The 24,753-nt window shown below is 49.1% G+C and overlaps 3 protein-coding genes across 9 annotated transcripts in view; 1 reads left to right on the forward strand and 2 right to left on the reverse strand.

Annotated features, from left to right (window-relative positions):
- Nucleotides 1–16,818, forward strand: part of EIF2AK1 (eukaryotic translation initiation factor 2 alpha kinase 1) — a 32,192-nt gene extending 15,374 nt beyond the window's left edge. For 4 of the 7 annotated variants that reach the window (XM_065923779.1, XM_065923778.1, XM_065923775.1 and 1 more), the window contains 12 exons: nucleotides 245–344; nucleotides 905–985; nucleotides 1,637–1,736; nucleotides 2,253–2,313; nucleotides 2,649–2,979; nucleotides 4,204–4,315; nucleotides 5,458–5,565; nucleotides 6,447–6,547; nucleotides 12,262–12,376; nucleotides 12,602–12,684; nucleotides 13,143–13,376; nucleotides 15,800–16,818. In XM_065923779.1, coding sequence (XP_065779851.1) covers nucleotides 245–344; nucleotides 905–985; nucleotides 1,637–1,736; nucleotides 2,253–2,313; nucleotides 2,649–2,979; nucleotides 4,204–4,315; nucleotides 5,458–5,565; nucleotides 6,447–6,547; nucleotides 12,262–12,376; nucleotides 12,602–12,684; nucleotides 13,143–13,376; nucleotides 15,800–15,934 — 1,561 coding nt within the window. In that variant the 3' untranslated portion in view covers nucleotides 15,935–16,818. The remainder of the gene's footprint in view (nucleotides 1–244; nucleotides 345–904; nucleotides 986–1,636; nucleotides 1,737–2,252; nucleotides 2,314–2,648; nucleotides 2,980–4,203; nucleotides 4,316–5,457; nucleotides 5,566–6,446; nucleotides 6,548–12,261; nucleotides 12,377–12,601; nucleotides 12,685–13,142; nucleotides 13,377–15,799) is intronic. The other 3 variants (XM_065923776.1, XM_065923777.1, XM_065923781.1) reach the window with 3 other exon arrangements.
- ANKRD61 (ankyrin repeat domain 61) lies at nucleotides 7,352–12,231 on the reverse strand. Its single transcript, XM_065920200.1, has 3 exons — nucleotides 10,918–12,231; nucleotides 10,001–10,098; nucleotides 7,352–8,550 (listed from the first exon to the last, which is right to left on the reverse strand). The coding sequence occupies exons 1-3, from the start codon at nucleotides 11,146–11,148 to the stop codon at nucleotides 7,605–7,607; spliced, it is 1,275 nt and encodes a 424-aa protein (XP_065776272.1). The 5' UTR covers nucleotides 11,149–12,231; the 3' UTR covers nucleotides 7,352–7,604.
- Nucleotides 16,788–24,708, reverse strand: AIMP2 (aminoacyl tRNA synthetase complex interacting multifunctional protein 2). Its single transcript, XM_065923782.1, has 4 exons — nucleotides 24,438–24,708; nucleotides 20,051–20,257; nucleotides 18,001–18,232; nucleotides 16,788–17,317 (listed from the first exon to the last, which is right to left on the reverse strand). The coding sequence occupies exons 1-4, from the start codon at nucleotides 24,570–24,572 to the stop codon at nucleotides 16,929–16,931; spliced, it is 963 nt and encodes a 320-aa protein (XP_065779854.1). The 5' UTR covers nucleotides 24,573–24,708; the 3' UTR covers nucleotides 16,788–16,928.
- Nucleotides 24,709–24,753: the final 45 nt, after the last annotated feature.

Consider the following 24,753-nt stretch of genomic DNA (forward strand, 5'->3'; position numbering starts at 1 on the left):
ACTAATTGCTGGTAAAATTAGGTTAACGATCCCCTTGCTATCTCTGTTATGCTATTGATTTGCTTATTAGCAGATGCTTTCTTCATAGAGAGTGAAGAATTTCGTTTTAGCTCATCCTTTCCAAATCATTCCAGCTTAGTGATAAACGAGGTTTCCCAGGACAGTAATACAGTGAGCATGAACTATCTTAGAATGTTGTGGTTCTCTCATGTTTTGGCATTAATTGGTTATGTTTAACTTTCAGATCAAGGGAAGTAGCCTTTGAAGCCCAGACCTCACGTTACTTAAATGAATTTGAAGAGCTAGCCGTCTTAGGAAAAGGTGGATATGGAAGAGTGTACAAGGTGGTTTTCCACATATTCGTTCTGACTTCCTACTCTAAACAACGTATTGTATTTGAAGATGTTTTCATTGTCATTTAAAGTGCTCAAAGGAAATTTCCAGAAATTGTGTATTTTCTCTTATTAAGATTTGTCATTTGTTAAGGACATGGGCAGGTTTTAAGTCTAACCATGTTGGTTATTTAGGGGGAGTCCGGAAACCTTTTGAGTTTTGTTCTATGGTTAATTTTTATTTAAAAATGTATTATTTGAAACAGTATTTATGCTGCTGTGTTCTTCACAGAGCTTTTTTGCGAACATCCCCATTCTTCAAACATAGAGCTTCTAGGAGTTGGACTCCCCGTCCAACTCTCAGAACCACGACATTCTCAGTACTTGAAAAAACTTTTAGTCTGGCTGACTATGGCTGACTTCCCTAAATGTAGTTAAGAGGACTCACATCTGTAGTGTAATTTTATCTCTTTGACTAGTTTGGATTATCTAAGGTCAAGTTGAAAAGATCTGTCTTTATTCAGTTGGAATTTAATGGTATAGTTTACTTTGTCTTTTCATCTACTTTTTAGGTCAGGAATAAATTAGATGGTCAGTACTATGCAATTAAAAAAATCCTGATTAAGGGTGCAACTAAAACAGATTGCATGAAGGTATGATTTAAAACATTTACTTATTTTGAATAATTGAGTATTTAGGTCCTTTTGAAAGAGTTTGTGTGTGTGTGTGTGTGTGTGTGTATTTGGCAAATAGTAGGTTGTATGGATTAACAATTTACTAAGAATGCGTTACAATAAAATAAACATCAAGACTTAATTTTTTTATAGGCACTTCAGATTGACCACATTTCTGGGTCATTGCTGGGGAAGTTAATTTTTTAAGTAAACTATTTATATATAATATGTAACAGGTTTGTTGGGAAAAACACAGATGCTCAATTCAGGTCCAGCTCCTCCCTGACATGGTGGGTGGTCCTGAGCAAATGACCTAGTCCTCTAAGCCACTTCTGTCTCTTGCCCTTGAAATAGTGGTGACAAGTATGGTTTACTTACGTTGGAGAGCTGGACTTAAGTTGTAGGAATGAAGTGAGAGAATGATTATGTATGAACCATGAGAAGTGTAAAGTACCATATGCATGTAAGGTTTTTAGTTGCTAAACAACTGCATTTTTCTCCCACAAAAGTGTCCCCATCATTTTAAGATCATTTCGATTCCTCATACAGAGGGAACAAGTCGTATTTGACCCCATAAACATGTAACAGATTTGTCAGTAGAAGTCAGCTCTGAGTATGTATCTTCTCCAGGTCCTGCGGGAGGTTAAGGTGCTGGCTGGTCTTCAGCATCCTAATATCGTTGGCTATCACACGGCCTGGATAGAACATGTTCACGTGGCCCACAGGCAAGGTGAGTGGCTTTAGAAGACACAGTTGAAGGGCTGGTGAATTTTGGCCTATGGGCCTGCCTCTCTTGCACATCCCACAAACTGATATATATATTTTTTAAAGAGTTAGAAGGAATCAAAGGAAGAATATTTTGTAAGGATTATGTGAAATTCAAATTTCATTGCCAATAAGAAAAGTGTGTGAGAACCCAGCCTCACAGGAGTGCATCCGCCCCCGCTGCTTTGGCACTCCACAACAGAGTGGCATGGGGCAGCGGAGCCCCTGGGGCCCACAGAGCCTGAAATGTTTACTGTGGGTCCCGCCCCGTGAGTTCACTGGGCCCTTGTGTAGGTGAACAGCTCTGTGTTTATCTGTCCTAAAACCCGCCAGTCCTTTGACTAAGCTCGATGGATTTGCATTTTACCAGGTCATGACATTGTTATCTTGTAGTCTCATTTGGTATTAGTTATATATCTTAGCACTGCTTTGACTATAAATTAGAAAGCTGAGCAGCTTTGAAGACTCTTTTTCTCTTCAGCAGATAGACTTTCTCTCCAGTTGCCATCCCTGGAGGTGATCTCTGACCAGAAAGACCCCAGGTACGCGTGGGCTGCTGCATCTTTTGATGCGGTAGACGTTAACATCCTGTCACCTCCTTGGGTTGCCTTTTGCAATCAAGGAGCTCAGGAGTGTTTTAGACTTTCTTCTTTTTTTTCCTTCTTCTTTTTATTACAAAATGTTAAACTGTCTTCTTTCTCCTCTCAAGTGTTTCCTGTCAGTATTTTTAAGTAATTACTACTGCTAGACAGATTGGCTGTCTTTTTTTGTTAGTTTACCAGTAAGATATACATACAGCCTGGAAGGAACAGTTGAGGTAGTACTCTTGACCTTTTTTTACATTGATTTTTATCTTTACTTTTTTTTCCCCCTGCAGCGCTCATTATGAGGTTAAAAGTGATGGAAGTAACAGCTCATCCATTATTTTTGCCGAATTCACCTCAGAAGAAGAAAAATCCTTACGAGAACCTGGTGTTGAAGACAATCAGAATAATGGATTGGTGAACTACAGCTCCAGTGTAGTCGCCAGAGACGCTGGTGACTTTGAATCCTCACTTGAGCGCCGCGAAAGTGATGTGACTGATGGGTCTTCCAGACCCATTGTTGGGCGTCGGCTGTCGCTTCGGCATAACTCTGACCCAGAGGAGAACTTCGCATCCACTGAGGAATCTTCTGAAGAAAACCTCAACATGTTGGGGCAGACAGAGGTAGGTACCTTTCCCAGGAACTGCTGATCTGCTGTTTCCCGGTGGTGATGGCGTGGAGCCCTGCGGTTAGATCCGGCAGCCCCCTTCCGAGGCTGGCTCCCTCCTTGGCTTCTCCTCCGCGTCTCTCCCGTAGCCCTCCTGCACTCGTGGTCTGTGTCATTGCTCGTGTCTCCCCTAACCTGCGGCCCTGGTGTTTGGCCTCCCCTCCTTCCTGCAGTTAACGCGTGCCCTTTCCTGATCTCCTTGCCCGGGCCCGTTCCTTCTCTAGACGTTTCATATGTATACCTCGGGGTGGGAAGTATCACGCACACTCTTTTTGTGGTATGTTAGCTTCCTACTCTCAAAATGTATTTATGGAGAAAGATTTTCTGTCTTTTGGAATCTGACTTTAGAAGACTGTCCTAGTGGGGTCACCTGGTCATCTTTCAGGGTCTTATTACACTAGTTAGGATTCCACTGATAATGCTGGTGAGACCCCCACGTGCTCTCACCTTCACTGAGTAACATTAGCAGGGTCTACCCATAGTCTGTCATGTTGGGATCATAAAACTTTAGACACCATCCATATATTCACGTAGAATTAATTCTGGCTGTCCAGGAACATGAGGCTCTGTGCATGTGTTTTCGACGAAGCACAAAATTTGGAGTAGGTCCCCCTGAATTTTAAAGGAGTTGAGTGTAAGGGACTTTTCATCAGAAATCCTTTCGTTGCTCTGTTAATACATTTGAAAGTCTTTCTGAATGGGCTGCAGTGAGCTTAATTATTGCTTACTTTTTTCTTAGACAAATGGTTAATTTCCGTTCCACTGAAGTCAGACAAAGCGGGTGTGCACTCGGGTATCCATAGAGTGGTGGAATACCATACAGTCAGTCCGATACTCTATCTTAGCTTTAAAAACTGTATTTTGAGAGCAGACTAAACAGCTTTGGGCCCACGGCCTCTGTTACATTTGTGAGTTTCTTCCATTTGCCACCTACGTAAGCCCAGCCGGGCCTACCCTCCACCTCTCAGTGATGACATCCCATCTTCGGTATTGCTTTATTCCTCCCTCCCATCTCCTTCACTCGACCTCGGGCTTCTTGGGTAGGCCTGTCTGTCCGAGCGCTCTGCCCACAGCCCAGAGCCCAGCGCTCAGCCCAGAGCCCAGCGCTCGGCCCAGAGCAGGCGGGGAGCCTTTGGTGAGCGCATCTACAGATGGGCGCCTGCTCCATGTCGCCCCCTAGGTGCAGTACCGCCTGATGCTGCACATCCAGATGCAGCTCTGCGAGCTGTCGCTGTGGGACTGGATCTCCGAGAGAGACGGGCGGGGCCGGCAGAGTGCGGAGAAGTCCGCCTGTGAGTACCGCGGGTGTCCCAGGGCCTGGCCAGGAGAGACAGGCAGGCAGATTGTCTGCTCCGGATGCTTGAGATTGGGGGGAGAAAAGAAAATCACAATTTTAAAAGCAAGTAGGTTGTTTGGAAGTTACTCAGACGATAAAGAATCTGCCTGCAATGCGGGAGACCCGGGTTTGATCCCTGGGTCAGGAGGATCCCCTGGAGAAGGAAATGGCAACCCACTCCAGTTTTCTCGCCTGGAGAATCCCATTGACAGATTAGCCTCGCGGGCCATAGTCCACAAGGTCGCCAAGAGTTGGACACGATGGAGGGAGTAACATTCACTGTCATAGATACATAGTTTGCTAATATTTAAGAGTAATATGGTGGCTCAGATGGTAAAGGATCCGCTTACAGTGCGGGAGACCTGGGTTTGATCCCTGGGTTGGGTGGATCCCCTGGAGAAGGGCATGGCAAACCACTTCAGTATTCTCGCCTGGACAGTCCCCATCGGCAGAGGAGCCTGGTGGGCTATAGTCCTTGGGGTCACAGAGAGTCGGACATGACTGAGTGACTAAGCACACAGCACAGGAGTAATATGCTAGAATTTAGGTTAGGGATTTTAGGTGGTAAAGGTCTTTAAAATGTTTTTAAGGGAAAAAATTAAAATATTTTAGCTTTTTAGCCTGAAAATGTGACGCTTTTACAACAAGAGACCTTGAAAGAAACCCTTACAGAAGGGTATGTAGTCAGAAGTTTGTGTCCCTCAAGATCCAGAGCACCTGCAGTTCTAGCATATCCTCTAGAAATAACTCCGTTAGGTTAATGTTTGTGAAATATTACCACACTGGTTCTCAACTTAGGCTGCACATTGAAATTACCTGGGGAACTTTTCAAAAACATGTCGATAAAAAAGAATAACTCTGCAGTGGGAGAAACCTGACAGACACCCCCTAAACTGGTGGTCAAGGTCAATGTCAGCAGTGATAACTCATGTCGCTAGTATATGCCCTTGAGAAGAGCTGAGGAGAAGGGCAGCGTATTTCTGTGGTCTTCCTCCCCAGAGCCCATAACCCCAGTCTAATCACGAGATAAACACAGACACATCCCAGTTGAAGGACATTCTACAAAACACCTGACCAGTACTTCTCAAAACTGTCAAGGTCATCATAAACAGGAAAAGTCTGAGACCAGAGGACCCTCAAGAGGCATGACAACTAATTGTAATGTGGTGTCCTGGATGGAGTCCTGGAACAGAAAAAGGACATTAGGTAAAAACTAGGGAAGTCTGAATAACCCATGGACTCTTAGCAGGATCGGTGCACTAACTGTGACAAATGTACCAGACTGATGTAGGTGTTGACAGCAGGGAAGCTGGGTGTGGGGCAGGTGGGCACTGTCTCCTCAGTTTGTCCATCTAAGACTGTTTTTTCCTAAAAGTGAAATCCTTTTTAAAAAGGATGTTGTCTGAACCCACAGCAATAACTTTTATATAATTGGTCTTGGTTAGGACTTGGCCTTTGGTCTATTTTGTGAAAATTGTCTTGTTGATTCTAGCGTGTGGCCAAAGTTGAACTTCACTATTATAATAGATTATCAAAATAAGGGATGCGAACGACTTGATTTTAGGCAAAGACTCAACTAAGTATAATTAGTCATTTGCTGTTCACTCCTAATGACACTGGGACCCTTTACTTGGACTAAAACCCAGGTTAGTTGGCCTATTCAGAATCTTAAGACTAGCTTCCAGCAGAGAGGAGGACATGCAGCGTCTCTCTCCAGTAGCTGCTCAGTGCCCCTCTGTTTCCCGTGAAACTGGAACGTGCCAGACTTGGCTCAGTTCGGTCGTGGTCGCTGGGGCCTGGGGCACCCTGAGGGCCCCACGGGAGCTGTGTGTACCCTTGTCCTGCTGCGGGTGCATTGTAGTGCTGTGTGCTCATCTCTGTGGGAGGAGCGTGGCTCATCCCAGCCCTGTGAGCAGTTGATGTCACAGCTTCTGCTTGGGAAATGAGTCCTTAGGGAAGTGCTGAAAATCTGAATGTTGTATCAGTGTCACATGTTAATGTATTTGTAACTGCATTCGTTACATTTTGATGTTAATGAGTGAAAAACTATTAGAAAAGTGAAACTTTTTTTTTTTTTTAACTTCAAGGTCCTTATGTTATGGCCAGTGTTGCAACAAAAATTTTTCAGGAATTGGTGGAAGGTGTATTTTACATACATAACATGGGAATTGTACACAGAGATCTGAAGGTAAGAGGGGGAGATTCAATCATTGACAGCTGCTTACTGGGATGCCTTGGGTATCAGTTCATTGAATTAAATGAGACTGTGTACCTTTGTTCATTTACCTCGGAGGTTATCATTACATTTATATTACGTAAGTCCTCATTCCATAGGTCTGGAACATGAAAACTTGAAGTAAAATTTAAAAGGAATAATCTTTGGGCCTTCGAAAATTCTAGCTCATTTCAGGTGTTAATACTGAGGGTGCTCTGAGTACTAATATAACTCATTTTGCTAAAGATATTTCATGCTGACAAAAATACTCATTTTTTTTCCACCTTGGAGGTAAAATCTGGTTCTATAATTATTCCTCTTAAAGGAAATTTAACATGGGGATTTTTTTCCTGATGTTTTAAAAAACTTCAGTAACTATGGCAATTTTTTATAAAAGACTGTCAAGAGAGAAAATGGAATTCACTGGTGGTACAGTGATTAGGACTCCATGTTTCACTGCCAGGGGCAAGGGTCCAATCCCTGGTTGGGGAACTTGAAATCTCACAAGCTGCTTGGCGCAGCCAGAAAAAGAGGAAAAAATATCTACTGCTTTGGGGTGCTTAGTTGCTCAGTCGTGTCTGACCCTCTTGCAGCCCCTCGAACTACATACAGCCCACTGGGCTCCTCCTCTGTCCCTGGGATTCCACAGGCAAGAATACCGGAGTGGGTAGCCATGTCCTCCACCAGGGGATCTTCCTGACCTAGGGCTCGAACCCCTGCCTCCTGTGTTTCCTGCATTGCAGGCAGATTCTTTACCTGCTGAGCCATTGGAGAAGCCCTCCTTTTTTGGCAGAGAGTTTTAAACTAATTTACTTAGCTTTTGGGGGCAAAAGAGAAATCCTGGAAAATGCTCTTAAAAGACTTTTAGGAAGAAGAAGTTACTGTGCAAATCACTTTATTTTTTGAAAAGCTTTAAGAACCAGTAGTTTGTACATTTGTATAAGGTGACGGTGTAGGTGTTTCTGGGTACATGTCTAGCCAGAAAGGGTAGTGAGTCACTGGAGCTCTGACCCTGTGCAGCTTGGAGGTCTTATTTCAGGAGATGAGCTAAGTCGTGATAACCATAGACAGAATTCCAGATCTTCCCCGGGAGAAGTCGCTTCAAGAGCTGTTTGTGCTTCTCCCCGTAAATATTTCTGATACTTCTTTTACAGATGTCTTCCAGGGATAAGGGCTTCTGAGATAGCTTTAGGAGGGTTTCCCTTAGGAGGTGGAATTCTGGGAGCAGGATTCCTGCAGGCAGGTTTCCTTGGTGGTTGGTCAGCCTCAGAGGGTAAGAGTGGAAGAGCAACCTGGCGAGAAGGGCTGTGTCTCGTATGTTGGAGCCACGCTGGAGGTACATGTATATCGGAGACTCCCCGTTTCTTGTTAAGATGTTCACGTTGGCTTCAAATTTGAGCAGGAGGTTGATGATCGCCTCCCTGCCTCCGAAACATGCCTCATGAATGGCGGCCTGACCGTCATGGTCCTGGGCGTTGACCTGGGCCCCGTGGACCAGGAGCAAGTGAATGCAGCCGAGGCCTGCCGCCAGTAGCCGGCCGGCCTTGCTTGATGCGGTGCACACCGCCAGCTTCAGGGCCGTGTTGCCCGTGGAGGAGATGGCGCAGTTGACGTTGGCCCCCCAGGCAATCAGCGTTTCCATCATCTCCTTGTTGAGTTTGTCGGCAGCCATGTGCAGGGGCGTCATGCTGGACCCGTTCTGGGCGTTGACCTGGGCCCCGTTCTGTGCCAGGATGGGCGGGACCAGGTGGGTCCCGTACATGGTGGCCAGGTGCAGCGGGCAGTGCCTGCGGCCGCTGTCCACCTGCGCATTCACCTGGGCCCCATGCGCACACAGGATGCGGAGGCAGAGGACGGCGTTGCTCTGGATGTCCGTCAGCATCATCTGGATCCCGTCCCTCGGCTTCGTCCATGTGGTTGAGGTGATGGGCCAGTTCAGCAGCATCAGGTGCAGGGTGGTGAGGCCTTCCGTGTCCCTAGAATAGGCATTTAGGGCAGGTTACACTCAGCTCACAGTGGGGATGGCTTGGCGGCGTGAGCTACGGCTTATGAAGGAAATGATTATGATAGTCCCCTGTGATTACCCGAAAGATGGGTTGACAGTCTGCATTGCTCTTTAGTTTCTTGGGGTATCGCAGCATTCTGAGGGGACAGGGTGGTATGCCTCACAGCACAGAGGGACCCAGCTTCCTGTCACAGCTTGTGTCAGCTGCAACTCCTGCTAGATTCGTGGCCTCTTCCAAGCTGCATCTCAGTTACCTCTGTGTCCCAGCCCCTCCCGAGGGGAGTGTGCAAAGTTAGCAGCCAGTCAGTAAAACTGCCCAGACCCCTGCATGAGCCAGAGGTTCCCACCGAAGTGAGCCATGAAGGGGCAGGGCGCCCGCCGACTCGGTCCCTGGTGGCCCCACGCCTGCTCCTGTAACCTGACATTTTCACCCACGTGCAGATGGTGGGGCTGCCTCTGGAGTCACCCTCAGAACCTGCTCCACCCCAGGCCAGGCAAGGGTTTGACAACTCAGCCTTCATCTCCGTTACTGAAGTCTCTCATGATTGCCTTCAGAACTCCTTGATTTTGGCAGAGAAAGGGGAAGGTCTCTTAGGAACATCTGACCGCTCCCCTGGAATTGGATAACTTTCAGTTCACCTGTGTGGATTTAGCGTAAGCCCTACGACAGGGAAGTGGGGAAATAGCAGCATCCCCACCTTGCAGAGCTTCCAGTCAAATGTGGAAGGATCAAGCCGACAGAGCTCCTAAACAGGCCGGGGGGCAGAGTTCTCCAGAGGTCTGCCGCCCCACCCAAGGCGAGGAAGGTGTACCCAGGAGTCCTGGTGGAGGGGTGGGGGAGCTGATGACTCACAGGGTGAGCGGTTCTGCAGACCCTGGTGGGGCTCATGGGGAGGGTGACGGCACAATGTGTTGGGGACCCTTCTGGAGCACAATCAGGATTTGGGGCTTTACTTTTCGTTTATACCGTGTACGTCTTCCATTCATTCAGATGGTATTTATAGGACACTTAGGAAGAATCAGCCTTGGTTTAGATGGTGAAGATATATTGGGAAGCAGGATAAACTTCTTTCCAAGAAAATCTCTGCCTATTTCTATTTTCTTGTCTCTCCTATCTAACTTAAGTCACTAAACTCCTTGAGGGCTGTGACCAGGGACTTCATTTTGCAGAAACCACTGCTGAGCACTTAATACCTAGGTTGCTTTAAGTGGGCTGACTGAGTTGTGTTCTCACATTATTTCCAGTTTTTCAGAGGCTCTCTAGTCAGTAAAGAAACTGATTTGTTCAAAACGTGGTAACCTGTAGTCCATCACTGGTGGAGAATGGATGAGTCCAGACGTGACCGGGGAAAGGACACTGAAATCCTGCGTGTCCTCGTTTATTCATATTTTCAGAACTGCGGCCTGTTGCGTTAACTTACCGGACTTCTGGGTCAGCCCCGAGCTCCAGCAAACAAAGCAGACTCTCTGCCTTGAGGTATTTGGCTGCCAGGTGGATGGGGATGAAGGACAGCGTCTCCTTGGGGGGAGAAATACGTTACAAGTAGCCCAGTGTAGTTGGAAATAAGTTATGTTAATCCCCCTCAAAGGGATTAATTATGTTTAGTATCTCTTTAATTCAGTATTTTTCTGCTATCTGCACTGAAATTATGCTTTTCTTTTGCTTGTTTTAAATGACCCCAAGCTAGTCAATTCTGTATTATAAAAATCTGTATTTTACATTAATGCAGATTTACCAAGGCAGCAGATACAATTTAAAGCTTTGAAAGTCGTTTCTTGTGATGAGCTCATTGTGTAGAGTTAATGGTAATTGCTATCAAGTTCCTTCGAATTTAAATGAACCTAGAGGGTCATTGCCAAGTAGGTTCTGTGTTTTTTACTGCTTTGCCGTATCATTTTGGTATCATTAGTAAATTCTGCATTTTCAGGGTTTCCAAGTTAATGCCGCTTATGTTGTCTATGATTAGCAGAGCTGTTTACCCAAGTTCTTAAAAAAGATGTATGTAGTGACCTTATAGCATGACTGCAAGATTAGGGCAGAGGGTGACTTTAAAAAAAAAATGACAAAGGTAATACTCATTGTATAAAAATTCAGACAATGAAAAAAGCATGTGCAAGAAAGGGAGACGTGACCCCAGCACACAGATGTAGCCTTGGCGCGCTTGAGAGGGTGACAGGAAGGCTCTTCCAGCTGGGCGAGCCCCGCCTCTGGTCACACCGCTTCCTGCGTGGTCCCTGGGAAGGGGGTGTCTCGACTCGGCAGAAAATGGCCCAGGACGCACTGCGCAGCCCGGGGCATGCTGAGGGCAGTGAGCGAGCGGGCAGGGGAGGCAAGTACCTGGTTGAGGTAGAGCCTGGAGTGGCCCATGCCACAACCCGTGGAGTCGACCGGGACGGTCACGGGCTGGTTGACGGGGTGGCTCCTCAGCAGGGCCCGGAGCGCGGCGCAGTCCTGCTGCATGATGGCCTCGCAGAGCTGGACGTGCACTGTGGCCGCTGTGCCGCCCCCCGGGGCCTGGGGCCCGTCGGCCGCCCGCCCCTTGCTGCCTCTCTCGGTTATGTTTCCCATGAGCACAGCCTCCAGTGGGGAACCTAGGGATTCAGGGGAGGTGCAGGACGGAATCGTCAGTCCCACTCTCTGGGGTTCTTCCAGCTCAGTTCTAGAACTGACCTAGAACTGCTGAGAATCGTATCCATGAACACAACGCATTTTTACCTCAGAGTCCAACTTTTTCACCTGTTGTTCCTGTATCTGTTGCGCCAATAGAAGCGCCGTTTCCAGGACTTTCTCTTTAGTCATAAAAACGTATTCAGAATGTCATCTTGTACAAAGGTTGTTTTTTTCTGTTTTCTCTTCCCATTCAGCTACTGTTAAAGAAAACTGACGAAGCTAAAATAGGGGAATTTATACATTCAAATAAATCTTTTTTTGTCCAGGCCATGAGGCCTGTGGGATCTTTGTTTCCCAGTCAGAGATCGAACCCGCGTCCCCTTCGGTGGAAACTCGGAGTCCTAACCACTGAACCATCAGGGAAGCCTCCAAACAAATGACTGTGTTGAAATTAAGAAAACCTGACTTTTAACCTGAGCATTTTTCAGTTTTCAGTGGAATTCCTCCTGCCTCCAGCAGAGGGGTATTTTTGCACTGGTCTAGGGGTAGCCCCAAGGTAGACGTGTTGGATCTGCAGTGATTGCTTCAACAGAGCAAAATGTACATGTTCAGAGTGTGGCCGGGTCGTTCCGAGCCCTGGCTGACACAGAGGAGACATCTGGGAGCTGTAAAAAAAAAAAAAACAGTTTTTTTTTTTTATTAAGAAAAGAAAAATCAACAGCTTTGACTTGTTGAAAGGATAGTAGTTTTTTAAAAGCTTCTCAGTGATTCTGAGGTCTCAGCAGGGCTAAGGTGCGCTTGTATACAAGCATGCTCTATGTTAGAAGCTGGGGACTTGAAACCAATGTCAGAGCCCATGCCCACCCCCCGGAATTCTGTTAGTCCAGGGAGCGGCTTGGACACTGAGGTTTGTTTCAGGTTCCTCGGTGAAGTGTGGCCGAGTTTGAGAGCCACTGTTCTCATTGTTAATTCATGAAGGGCTGCTGACTCCTGAGTTGAGAAGTCTCAACATCTCATTTTCACTGTTTGTTTTAGGAGAACAGGGAATTGATGTATTGTGTTTGTTTACAGCCCAGAAATATTTTCCTTCATGGCCCTGATCAGCAAGTAAAAATAGGAGACTTTGGCCTGGCCTGTGCAGACATCATCCAGAAGAACACAGACTGGGGCGGTGCAGATGGGGCGAGTAAGTCTGTTTTGGTGGTGGTTTTTGTTGGTTTGTTTTTACATTAAAAAGAGAGAGAGACACGGTTGGACACTGTTAATATTTAAAGAGAATAATAAAGACTTAATAACAAAGGTGCGATTTTAAAAAGCAGCTTGGGAGCTGCAGTGTCTGCTCGGGGTCAGGGGTCTTCACGTGGACGGTGCTAACCCTGCCAGACTTCATCTTTGACTTTTCAAATCACAGGGACGCCAACACACACCTCCAGAGTGGGTACGTGTCTGTACGCTTCCCCCGAACAACTGGAGGGATCCGAGTATGATGCCAAGGTAGGACTGGTTCCCTTTTACCCAGTTTGTGGGTTTACCCATAGTTGGAAATAACAGAAAATACAGTAAATGGAGGGGAAGCTCTGACATCCAAGTGATTCTGGAGATGGTGGAGTGAGGTAGGTAGATTTTCTCTCACATCAAACAGCCATAGTGGGAAAGCCTCACTTTCTAACTGCATCGTTGGAAAAGACCCTGATGCTGGGAAAGATGGAGGGCAGGAGGAAAAGGGGGGGACAGAGGGTGCGATGGTTGGATGGCATCATTGACTCAATGGACATGAGTTTGAGCAAGCTCCGGGAGACAGTGAAGGACAGGGAAACCTGGCATGCTGCAATTCATGGGGTCGCAAGAAGTTGGACATGACATAGCGAGTCAACAACTGTTTCCAAATCCACGGGTTTCACAGGTGTCACTGTGTATTTCACTACTCAATGACCATCTCCCCTGTTTTCCAGTCAGATATGTATAGCTTGGGCGTGATCCTGCTGGAGCTCTTTCAGCCATTTGGGACAGAAATGGAGCGAGCACACGTTTTAACAGGTTTGAGGACTGGACAGATCCCCGAGGCCCTCAGTAAAAGGTGTCCCGTCCAAGCCAAGTACATCCAGCACTTAACCAGAAAGAGCTCAGCCCAGAGGCCATCTGCCATCCAGCTGCTGCAGAGCGAGCTCTTCCAGGACTCTGGAAATGTATGTACGACTTACTTAATACTGGGGAAAACAGAAAGTCCAACATGGAGTTGTTTTGTTTTTTCCCCATGGCAAAAACAAGTCTATTGAAGAAAGAACAAAGAGTACCTTAAGGAAGAGGTGGGCCAAGCCAAGAGAGGCACTGGCCAGACGTGGTTTAAATTGTGAATCCCATTTCATGAAGAGCAGTTGAGCTTACAGTAAGGGTTACAGAAACGAAATATCTCAACCCATTCTCAGAGTTTCCAGTGGCGCACTTGTCAGGCAAGCCAGGTGACCGCTGCCAGCTGTCCATGCTGAACGTGGTCACCTGGGGCTCCAGTTTCGAGCCTCATCCTGCTGTCAGAAGGTTTTGGTTTTCCTTTCCAGCCATGGTGTGTGGCCTTTTATGAATTGTTATAAAGTGTGTACTGGTAGAAGGGCTTCCCAGGTGGCATAGTGATAAAAACTCCACCTGCTGTGCAGGAAACAGTGGTTCGATCCCTGGGTCGGGAAGACGGAGGAGGAAATGGTAACCCTCTCCAGTATTCTTGCCTGGAGAATCCCATGGACAGAGGAGCCTGGGGGGCTGCAGACGATGGGGCTGCAAAGAACCAGACACGACTGGGCGCACAGCAGAAAGGTGCACACATCAGGGGATCCAGGACAGCACGGATTCCCAGGGGAGCCGGCCCGTCTGTGGCCGGGCCCTCCTTAACCAGCCTGAGAGAGCTCAGCGTTCGGGTGAGGGAGTCTGGCCTTCTCTCCCGTGAGCAGGCGTTGCCCCAGGCAGCCCCTCCCCGCCCTCCTTCCCGACTCAGTGTTTCACTACCGGGTATGAACAGAAACTTTCTAAGACTTAAAAAAGTCTGCATTCAGAGAGAAACTCAGGTTCTCTGGTGCTTTGCTACTCAGAGTGGGTACTCCAGTCAGCAGCAGCAGCCTCACCTGGGAGCTCGTTAGAAACAGGGGCTCCGGGGCTCTGCGCCTCCGACCTGTGTTGTAACAAGGTCTCCGAGGGCCTTCCCCCCAGCGTGTAGGTAGCAGTGTGCGAACGCGCTGCTTCCGGGGAGCAGTCTCCGGACCAGTGGGTAAAATCACCGCCAACTTCATAGAATTCTTGGAGACCCCTCCCTTCCCCACTGGCCTGTTAAGAACGAAACCTGCGGGAGAAGGGCTGCCGTGAGTTGCTTCCACAGGCCCTCTGAGGGGTTCTGAGGCTCACGAGTTGGGGACCCACTGGCAGCTGGTTAGTTTATTTCCTGTTTAAGGCTTATTTGTTTTTGAGTCAAAACAGGGAATTTTACTAGATTGAATGGTAAACAGGCAGGTGTAGTGCCTTTCTCTGAGCCTCTGAAAAGAGCAGATGTGGTTGTTAACTTGATCTCCTCGTGTGGCAAGAATTTTCTAACTCCCCGTGAGGATGGTGAGTGGAGACCATCGTTACTTGGCATTAATGGTAAGGATTTCTCCTGGTAGCACTTTCCCATAGGAAGCCCCACACAGACACCTCTGTTGACACCTGTGGCCCTCACTCTACGCTCTGTATGCAGGGCTGCGAAGATGACCCGAGCTCACAGCGTACAAAAGGAGCTTAATCGTTGATGGGAATAAGCCAGCAGTTACTCCTTGACCTTTAAAAACGTTTGTCAAAACATTTAAAACTCTCGCATCATCTAGTTACAGACGTATACGGACATGAAAAGTTATAAAACTACAATGGAGAGTTAAAATGTTTCAGTAGTTTGAGCAGTGCCCGCCTTCATCTCATCCCGTAATCTAGGATACAAGAGTCAGCACCTTTCACACGGTGACTGGCCACCCTGGTTGCCAAGTTTGCATCAGCTTCTGGCATTTTGTCTTGGGCACTTTTGATGCTGGGATCTGTCCCCAAGGGTTCTTTCCTGGGGACATCTGTGTCCTCTTCCTGTTTGATAAGCTGCCCTCACTCTGCGCTGGATGGTGGCGCGATCTGCAGCCCCAGCATCAGCTGTTCTGTCTGGGACGCCACGGGTTTGGTTTTCACTTCCAGCACCGTCCCTTCTCATTGCTCAGCTGCACTTTAATCTCTGTTGGCCGATTCCCTCTTTCAGAAAGGTCAGTGGGTTTATCACTGGGGAAGGGGAGGCAGCACGGCTGCGTGCACACTGCCGCTGCGTGAATCGACTCACGCTCGGTGACCAGCCTCCAGGGCTTTTGAGAGAAGTGAGCACTGTCCCTGATGAGGAGACCCGTGGTGGGTCCCATCGCGTGCTGTGGACTTGCAGCGCTCAGGCAGTCAGTCACTCTACCTGGGTAACTGACGTGCGACCACGTGGCTGTGACGCGTAGTAAGCCGCGGGAACTGGAGTCCACGTGGGTCAGGACTGTGCAGAGAGGCAGCCTGTATGTTTCAGAGAGAAAGAACCTGAGGCAGTGGAGCTTAAAATTTTCTCTTTTCACAGGTTAATCTCACCCTACAGATGAAGATACTCGAGCAAGAGAAAGAAATTCAGGAACTAAGGAAGCAGCTCAGTCTCCTGTCTCAGAACAAAGGGGTGGTAAAGGGTGACATGAGAGACGGGGGTGTGCCCATCTAGCTGCAAGGGCTCTAAAAGCAGGAAAGTGGACTTGAACTCTGCTAACCGAAACAGTCAACTGGAGTGTGAATTTTCCATCTTTACTAGGACTTGAACTCTTCAACCTAAACAGTCAACTGGAGTGTAAATTTTCCATCTTTACTAGGGTGTAGCTGGTGTAACTGTAACTGTATGTAGAAATCCTCTACAGGACTCATCAAAGTGAGGTTCTGACAGTGCCTTCTAAGGCTGGCATTTTGCACGAAGACAGCTTCAGACGAACCCTGCCCTCGTCTTTCCCTTCTGCCCTGTGTGCTTCTCCTGGATTTCTTACCTTAGTATCCCTATCCCTCCAGCCCTGACCGTGAAATGCAGGCCTGCTTCTCAGCACTTCTGAGCGCTGCCTGCTGACCGCACCCTCCTGTAGAATGTTCTGCCGCAGAGACGCGGCATGCTCTGAACCTATCTGCTGGAGCCCAGGCCCGTGTGCTGGCTGGGCTGTTGGGTGGACAGCTGCCGGCCCCCCCCTCCACACTACTGCCCGACTCACTGTGAGATGTCAGCTGGCGACATGGTGCACATCACCCAGCCTGCTCCTGTTCTCTTCACCTTCGCCCGGGCATCACCCCAAAACCCACCCCCTCAAAGCCCCCAAACCACTGCCGGGCGGCCGTGTGCCCGGCGTCCCTGCCTTTGCCCTGCGTGGCTCCCACGGGCTTCCTCCTCACAGACCCGCGTCCCCCAAACCTACATTCCTCAAGGCAGCGACGTGACATTCATGTTTGCACCCCCATGTGCCCGCCGTGTTGCTGGCAGCTGTCATGGTATATCGCACGCAGTGTCCATGGATTTTAAATAAAGTGAAAGCCACACGTTAATTACGTGATGCTTTTATTGATACTTGACCCTTGGCCTAAATAAAGGCTTTGATTTTAGTACGAGTCCCTTTACCAATAATAGGCACGAAGCAGCACCATTCTTAAGATCGAAACCCTTGAAGATCAGCGGCCGAGCTTCACTGAAGGAGCTTGAGGGCCGTGTGGAAAGCGCCCAGGTTTTCACAGGCCCGCATCCACTTCTGCACGTTGGCCGGCACCGTCCCCCCACAGCCCCCCGTCTGCCGGAGCACAGACCACAGCACCACATCAGCCACCGTGAGCTCGTCCCCCACGAGCCAGGGGGTCTTCCCGAGGGCAGAGTTCATGGAGCGGAACACGGCGGCCTTCTCTTTGCTGCTGCCCTCCTTCAGCTGAAAAATAGCTGTGTCCACCCAGCTATCTATGAGGGTTAGGTTCACAGCATCCTGCTTCTGGCCAAAGAGCGAGAACAGGAAGCGGGCGATGTTCCCTTCCCCTTCAATGGGACACATCGTCTGGACGCTGAACTTCATCTGCGTCTTTGGCACTGAAGGGAGTAAACACCATGAGATATCAGCAACGGCGGCACCGTGGGAGGAACTGTGTGCGGCGTGGCGGTGGGAGTGGGGGGTGGGGGGTGCCTGTCAGTCATGCACCCGGCGGTACTTAAAAGGTTGATAATATTCAAGAAGGTTCAAACCAGGTTAAAGAGTGCCAACTATATTATCAAGTAACCATTTCTGGTATTTGATGATGACAGCATTCAAGCTGCAAGGACCTCCGACCGTCTGTTCCCACCCCTGTATCCCAGGATCTGGCGATGAGGACTGGGTACCAGGGGTCTCGTGTACCAGCGAGACCTCCTGCTGCCCTGGCCCTGACCCTCGGGCCTCACGGGATGAATGTGAGCTCACGTCCCTCTAGGAGCCTGACGGAGAGGCCCCTGCAGTGGGATACTGAACAAATGACACCCTGCCGTCCTTTATCAGCTCACGTCTATTAGGAGAGAACGCCAGTTGGCATCACGACAGGCTTTGGAACGTGCCAGCGGCCACTCCCCTGCCCTGGCTGCGTAGACTGGCGCAGTCAGGACCTGCGCCTTCCAAGAGGATGGAGCGCATCTCTGGGGAAGGATGCCTCTGCCCTTGCAGAGGCCTCACGGGCTTCTTAGACTCGGGGAGGGTCAGACCTGAGGGCAGACAGCCAAGGACCCCCCCCCCCGCCACTCACCGTCCTTCCAGATGAGGGTGAAGCCCAGCTGGTACTCGTGGCGGGGCCGCTGCCTCGTCTGCTCGCCGAAGCACTGGAGGAGGTGGGCCGGCACGCCCTGGACGGCCGAGTGCGTGTGCACCGAGGACAGGACCCGGAAGTGGTCGCACAGCAGCTGGTGCAGCACGAGCAGGGACAGCGGCGGCCAGGCGGGGTTGGCGTTGATGACGATGTCCTTCAGTGCCCCGTGGTCCTGGGGAGCGGCAGACCGCCACAGGCAGGGACACCCACCGCGACGTGAGTCAGAGCCCGACCGGGCTTAGCTCGCCTCCCGGAAGGCGCCACTGTGACCCCAGCCTCAGCGGAGGCGGGGAGGGGGCCCCCGAGGGCTCCCAGCTTGGTGAGAACTGGGGACAGCAGCGACTCTAGTCCCTCCAGCTCTGCCCAGACGCTCCCACAAACAGAAGTGACTTTACCGTCAAGTCAGTACAACACGGTAGGAAAGACACTTCTATTTTTCCCCACGTTAAAAAAACAATTATACATGCAATTACTCCTTTTACTAAACTGAATGCCCAAAAAGATATAGTTTCTACAGCAATTTGGTTGACGTGCCAACGAGGAGCCCCTTGGGGCTTCCCAGGTGGCTTGTGGTAAAGAATCCACCTGCCAATGCAGGAAACTCAAGAGACATGGGTTCGACCCCTGGGTTGGAAAGATCCCTTGGAGTAGGAAATGGCAAACCCCTCCAGTATTCTTGCCTGGGGAATTTCACAGACAGAGGAGCCTGGTGGGCTACAGTCCATGGGTCGCAGAGTTGGACACGACTGAGTGACCGAGCAGAGCACAGAAGAGCCCCTAGGAGAGGGTCTTGGCTGAGGGAGACTGTGAGTTAAAGTGCTGAAATGCACGGCCTTTTTTCTAAATTTAATTACAGTTGATTTATGACCTGCACTGCCCTTTTAGACGCAGACTATCTTGTTTCATAACGGATGAACTCATCCAGTACAGCAGAGGCCAAATGGCTTGGTTTTCTGTCCACAGCCCTGCCACAATCTGGCCTCTGGTCTGGTCTGGTCTGGCCAAGCCACTCCTGACTAATGCCCTTCACGTGGACCTAGGCTGGATGCTCTCCGTTTCTCCAAACGTACCGTGTTACCTGACCCTGCCTTCTGCAGTATCAAGATTCATCTGAAGCAGCGTGCTTTGGGAGGCCCCTCCGGCCCTGGGACACCCAACACGGCTGTGCTCACCGATTTATCCCCTACGCAGACTGGCTCCCAGGGGACTGGCTGGGTGGGGTCTCATGCAAACATGAACTGGGTGATGAAGGGACACATGACTGTAGAGGGATGCATGTTGTCAAAAATAGCTCTTAGCCAGACACTGCAGCGCTGCCTCACTTGTTAGGTTTTCGAGCAGGACCATTTCTACTGTCAGTTCTAGGCGGGTGCTAGCGGGGATTCTTGGGGCAAACCCTTTTGTACTCACTTGTTAACAAGACCTTCTTTCTCTGCGTATCAAATTATCACCTAAATCAGCTGCAGCAACTGAATTTTAACAGAGCAAATGGATTTAAGCAAAGTATGTCTGAGGTCTGAGACAGTGACTTGCTTTCGGCAACAAACTGCAGAAGGTTTGCTGAGATATCTGTGCCTGGGCGGCCAAAGCTCTGAAATTCAGGCCCCTCCCAAGGAACAAAGGTTGACTCGGCTGAACCTCAGAGAAGCACTGACGAGCCACCCAAGAGCTGCTTCCCCAGGGCTCGGAGACTGCTCGGAGCTGCCACAAGTGGCAGGAAGAAGAGACTCCTGAGTCCCTCCTCTGCCCAAGGGTCCTCTCAGTCTCCTCTGCATCTGAGAATTGCAGAGCTGCATTAGCGCTTGCCTGGCTTCACTGACAGCTCACGCATCTGTTCCGTGCAGGTACAATCAGAAGAGGAAAAAAGAATGTACTTTTTGCAGCATCTTTGAAAACGTGGAAACCCAGGCTTCAGTCACACTAGCACGATCTGCCAGCACCAACCACCACCCAGCATCGTGATGTTCTTCGGTTTCCGGAATGAACTTACCTGTCCGAGCATGGTGTTTAAGTCCACCGCGCTGGTCGACAAAGCAGCTGGCTCGTCAGCCTGGATTATGTTGGTTACATCCAAGTCTGCATCTGGTGTCTGAATCATCTTGGACAGACCATCGACCGCAGCTTTCAACTCGTACAGACGTTTTAAAATATCATCTTGGCGGGACTCAAGAGCTTGAAGAGATGGGTCTGAGGCTTCCTAAACAGACCAACATCAGAACGTTCATTTCCTCTCACGGCAAAGCACTCTGTCTAAACTTGGCCACTTGCCTTCTACTTAGTTCCATGAATTCATTGAACTTCCTGCCTTTTGAAAGACATCAAAATGAAGTAGCAGGATCATCTCATTTTCCCCAGCCCCATAGGTCCTGAAATCAATCCCCAAATGCTATAAAACAAACAACGCTGTGACTGAGAACCACTTTGAAATTGTAAGCCTCCTACTTCAGGCACTTAAGTCTTTAAAAACAGAATGAGAAAAAAACACAACACAGATTGTTCCTTCTATCGAACTAGTTCAAAATACTTTACATAAATGAGCAGAATAAAGACGGGGTGGGGATGGCAATAAGAATGTGATCAATAATTTATACTAATGGAAGGAAAACGGGGGCATGCACAACTTAAAAAAAGTGTCTAGGTTTGGAGGTATATCTGGGGTGGGCAGGGTGGTGGTGGTAGTGTGTATGTGTGTCTCAGTGTGTGCATGATCTGTGCCCCAAATCATTTTTGTGTCAGTACTAGCACTCCCTTATCTTAGAATTATCTAGAACTTCTTCACTGCTGAGATGTATAACTTCATAAACAGGGAGTACTCACACCTTCATTCACTGAATCTCTGTATCTTTCTTGCTTGTTGGTGGACTGGTATACCTTAAGCAACTAGTAATATTTGCTGAGGTCTTCCCTGGTGGCTCAGATGGTAAAGAATCTGCCTGCAGTGCAGGAGACCTGGGTTCAATCCCTGGGTTGGGAAGATCCCCTGGAGGTGGGAATGGCAACCCACTCCAGTATTCTTGCCTGGAGAATCCCCATGGACAGAGCCTGGCGGGCCACAGTCCATGGGATTGCAAAGAGTTGGACTAACACAATATTTGCTGAGGAATGAATCTCTACATACTTACTTAAAAAGCAATCGTGAGAAACCTCCCAGGAGTAACAACATGCAGCCTATTTCCAGATTCTCAAGCTCTCACAAAAGATAACTCATCTGAGTCAAGAGAGCAAAGGACCCCTTAAGCATGAGTTAAGATGCTCACAAGGAGACAGAAGGGTCAACAGGCAATGACCTTGAGTCTACAGAAACATGGGCTCACTCTACAACCTGAGTGTGGGGAGTGCACCTGCTCACATTGTGTGCTGGTGACTTTAAGGAACACTGCGTTCCTCCCCTTGTTGCTCATAACTGCCCTCCTCGAAGATCCCATTCATCACCAGCTGCTGTCCATTTCCCGGAATCCAGTGGCTCATAAGCTGCCTCCATGGTCACGGCCTGAGTCTGAGACACCATTTTCCACCTGGCGTCCTTCCACCTGGCACCGTTCTGATCCATCCCTCCTGCCCATCCCCAGGATGGTGGCCAGAAAGCAAAACAACCTCTTAGGCTAAAAAGCACAGTCCTTAACCTGGCTTGATAAAGAGCTGGTATGGTTGGTCCTCTGGCTTCCTCCTCTCCCATCATTCTCCCCCTCGCTCTGTGAACAGGCCACACTGTCTTTGGGTCCTAAAACGCTCAGGACCCCACCTGCCCCAGGGTTTTTCCTCATCGAGTTCTCTCTGTAACACCCTTCCCCTGGCTCTCAGGTGGTTAATGCCTATTTACCCTACAGCTGGATCTCCACACTCAGCTCCCTTGCCTGCTGCTCTTGTTTAAGATCACACAGCAGAGAAATGCAAGATGACTGTGATCTGGGTGGAATAAAGAAGAATAAAGAGTTCACTGTGCCAAGTACATAATGGGGTGCTGACCGGAAATGAAGGTACGCAAGGTGTGTGACCGGTGAGGCCACCACCTGTGAGATATCCTCAGGTTACTTAGTATTAGTCCTCCTGAGTAGTACTTCCATCCTGTAATCCAGCCTGTATGTGTGCATCATCTGTGGGCAGCTTTGCTCATTTCTACACACGGCATGGGCACCCCTGTCCGAGCAGGAGCTGAGTACCTACTGTATTCAAAACCCATCAACACTCACTGAAGACTGGACCCAGTACCACACGTGGAATGTGACCTGTGATCAAGAATCTAACATAGCTTCATCTGAGGAACCTGAGATCTGCCTCACCTTTTTTTTTTAAGCCTTGCTGTGCGGCATTTGGGACCTCAGTTTCCCAACCAGGGACTGAACCAGTACCACTGCATTAGGAGGGCAGACTCTTAACCAGTGGACCCCCAGGAGGTCTCAAACCTACCACTCTTTCCAACGCTGGCCTGTTGTTTTGCTTGCTTGGGCTAGACTGTGACTTATGGCATGTTGTGTTTATCCCTTTGTGTTATCTACATGTATTTAGAAGTCGTTCATTCTTTGTGTTGCTCACATTTCCCCTGGAGATGCTAGGTTTCTCATTATCTATCCACATTGCTACCATCTGCTAGGTTATTATCTTCTAGGTTGCAAGTTCACAGTTAAATGCCCAAAGGAAGTCAGGCAGCAGACTTTAAAAAAAGAAAAAAAAGGACTTGGTCTCAAAAAAGATGTGACACTCTCCACTCTGGGGTTTCCTTTCCAGTTCCAAGAGTCTGTCCAGTTGAGAGGCACTGGACCATATGTCTCCATGGGGATCTCCAGGTGAAGAGACACTGGACCATGCCTGCATTGTTGCCTTAGCTCTGCAGTGAGAAAACACTTGTGTTATTTGCTTTCAAACTAAACTAACCACCTCCCTTACAGTCGAGGCAGAAAACTCTTCAGACAAAGGATGACAGAGATAACGAGTCACAAAAGTTCTCTATTCACTCATCTGAGTGAGAATGAACTAAAAGTTTCTCCCACAGGGAAATTAAGATGTGTTTGTAATTTATAAAAAAGTCAAAGCTGAGCAGTTACTTTACAAAGGAGGAAAAATCAAAATGCCTAATAAACATGAAAAGGTGCTGAACTTATCCGGAGGTCTGGGAGATCTAAACTATATTAGGATGTCATTGTACTCCCACCAGCTTTGGGAAGGGTGCCAGCACCAGAAATTCACCTACCTCCAAAATTAAAAAATAAATACAACGTACTTCCCTGTCAGGACAGTGATTAAGACTCTGCACTTCTATTTCACAGGGGCGAAGGTTCGAATCTGGATGGGGAACTAAGATCCCGTGTGCTGCAGCGCAGCCAAATGGTTTTTAAAAACAATTTAAAAAATCAATAGATAAAATGAATCTCTTAAAAAAAAAAAAAGTTCACCTACACTGCAGGGGACAGTATAAACTGGGATTACCGCTTTGAAAAGCAACCTAGCCCAGCTGAATATAGACCAGCCCACTGAGCCAGCATTCCCATGTCCATGGTATATACTCTATGCCTGCTCTTGTCCAAGAATATTCACTGCAGAACTGTTCATAACGGCCTAAAATAGAAAACCAGCGGACGCCCGTGGGCAGTGGGATGGATAAAGACGTGGCGGCACAGTTACGTCAAGGAGCAGTAAGCCAGAGGATGAAAGCGAAGCTTTCTCATGCAGCAAAGCGATTCTTCCAATCACGTTTAGAAGGGGCAGTCAGACACCGCAGGGCACGCACTGCAGGCTCCCACTGACACCAAGACCCCACTGTCCAGGGACGCACACTCAGGGGACAAAGTAAGAGAGAAACGCAGGACACAATGACCGCGCACGAGTTTTAAGTGGGGGCGCTGACAACGTGTTACCCTGAATGGGTGACCCTGGGATTCGCTTTACGATTCCCTACAACTCGCCACTGACGTATTCCTCACTTTTCAGTGGGTAGAATTTGGTAATAAAAGTTTAAGCAGTCTTAAGCGGAGGGGAAAAAAAAAAAGACGTGATAGATGTTCCAATGGGTAAACATTATGGTCACTCGGAGGCCGGAGGGCGCGTGAGGCTGGGGTGGGGATAGGCGATCGGGTCTAGTCGCCACGGTTTTGGTTCGACACAGTTCAGGTCGCACGGTCCCGACTTGGTGCGTAGACCCCAAATTCTGCCAACCAGCGCTGCAGCGCCTGTGCACTGAGCAAGAAGGCGGCGGGTCGGCGACGCGGTGAGCCAGGGCGCCTGCGCACTGGACAGCCAAGGCGCCTGCGCACTGGACAGCCAAGGCGGTGGGACGGGGGCCTTGGCGCCTGCGCACTGGGCCGGCAGGCTGTGGGACGGGGTCTTGGCGCCTGCGCACTGAAATGGTGGTGGGGGGCGGGGCAAGGGCCGCGCGTTCCTACCTGCACGTGGTCGGCGGACGGCGCCGGGCTGCCGGTCCTGCCGTGCACGTTGGGGAGCCGGTACATGCAGGTGGGAAGCTCTACGCGGAGAGATCCGCTGCCCTCGTGATATGGCTTTACCTGATACATCGGCATCCTGGGAAGCAAAGGAGAGAAGGTGGCAGGTGAGAGACACGAACGCTCACAAACCGTCCAAGTCTACGACAGTCTGCTGCCACCTCCTTTCCGACCGGACTGCGGGCTTTCGGGAAAGCGCAGTTCCTGTGCTCTAATTGGCCCCTGCTCTCTCGACGTAACGGACTCGACCTTTGACACC

The sequence above is a fragment of the Muntiacus reevesi genome, chromosome 2, assembly GCF_963930625.1.
Source record: "Muntiacus reevesi chromosome 2, mMunRee1.1, whole genome shotgun sequence".
Classification (NCBI taxonomy): domain Eukaryota; kingdom Metazoa; phylum Chordata; class Mammalia; order Artiodactyla; family Cervidae; genus Muntiacus; species Muntiacus reevesi.

Coding starts and splice junctions, on each gene's coding strand:
- AIMP2 (XM_065923782.1), bottom strand. CDS start 24,572: ATGCCGATGTATCAGGTAAAGCCATATCACGAGGGCAGCGGATCTCTC. Junction 20,258..24,437: donor CGTCCGCCGACCACGTGCAG/GTAGGAACGCGC, acceptor TGGTCTGTTTAG/GAAGCCTCAGACCCATCTCT. Junction 17,318..18,000: donor CACCCTCATCTGGAAGGACG/GTGAGTGGCGGG, acceptor TACTCCCTTCAG/TGCCAAAGACGCAGATGAAG.
- ANKRD61 (XM_065920200.1), bottom strand. CDS start 11,148: ATGGGAAACATAACCGAGAGAGGCAGCAAGGGGCGGGCGGCCGACGGG. Junction 10,099..10,917: donor CCAGGCTCTACCTCAACCAG/GTACTTGCCTCC, acceptor TCTCCCCCCAAG/GAGACGCTGTCCTTCATCCC. Junction 8,551..10,000: donor GGGGCTGACCCAGAAGTCCG/GTAAGTTAACGC, acceptor TGCCTATTCTAG/GGACACGGAAGGCCTCACCA.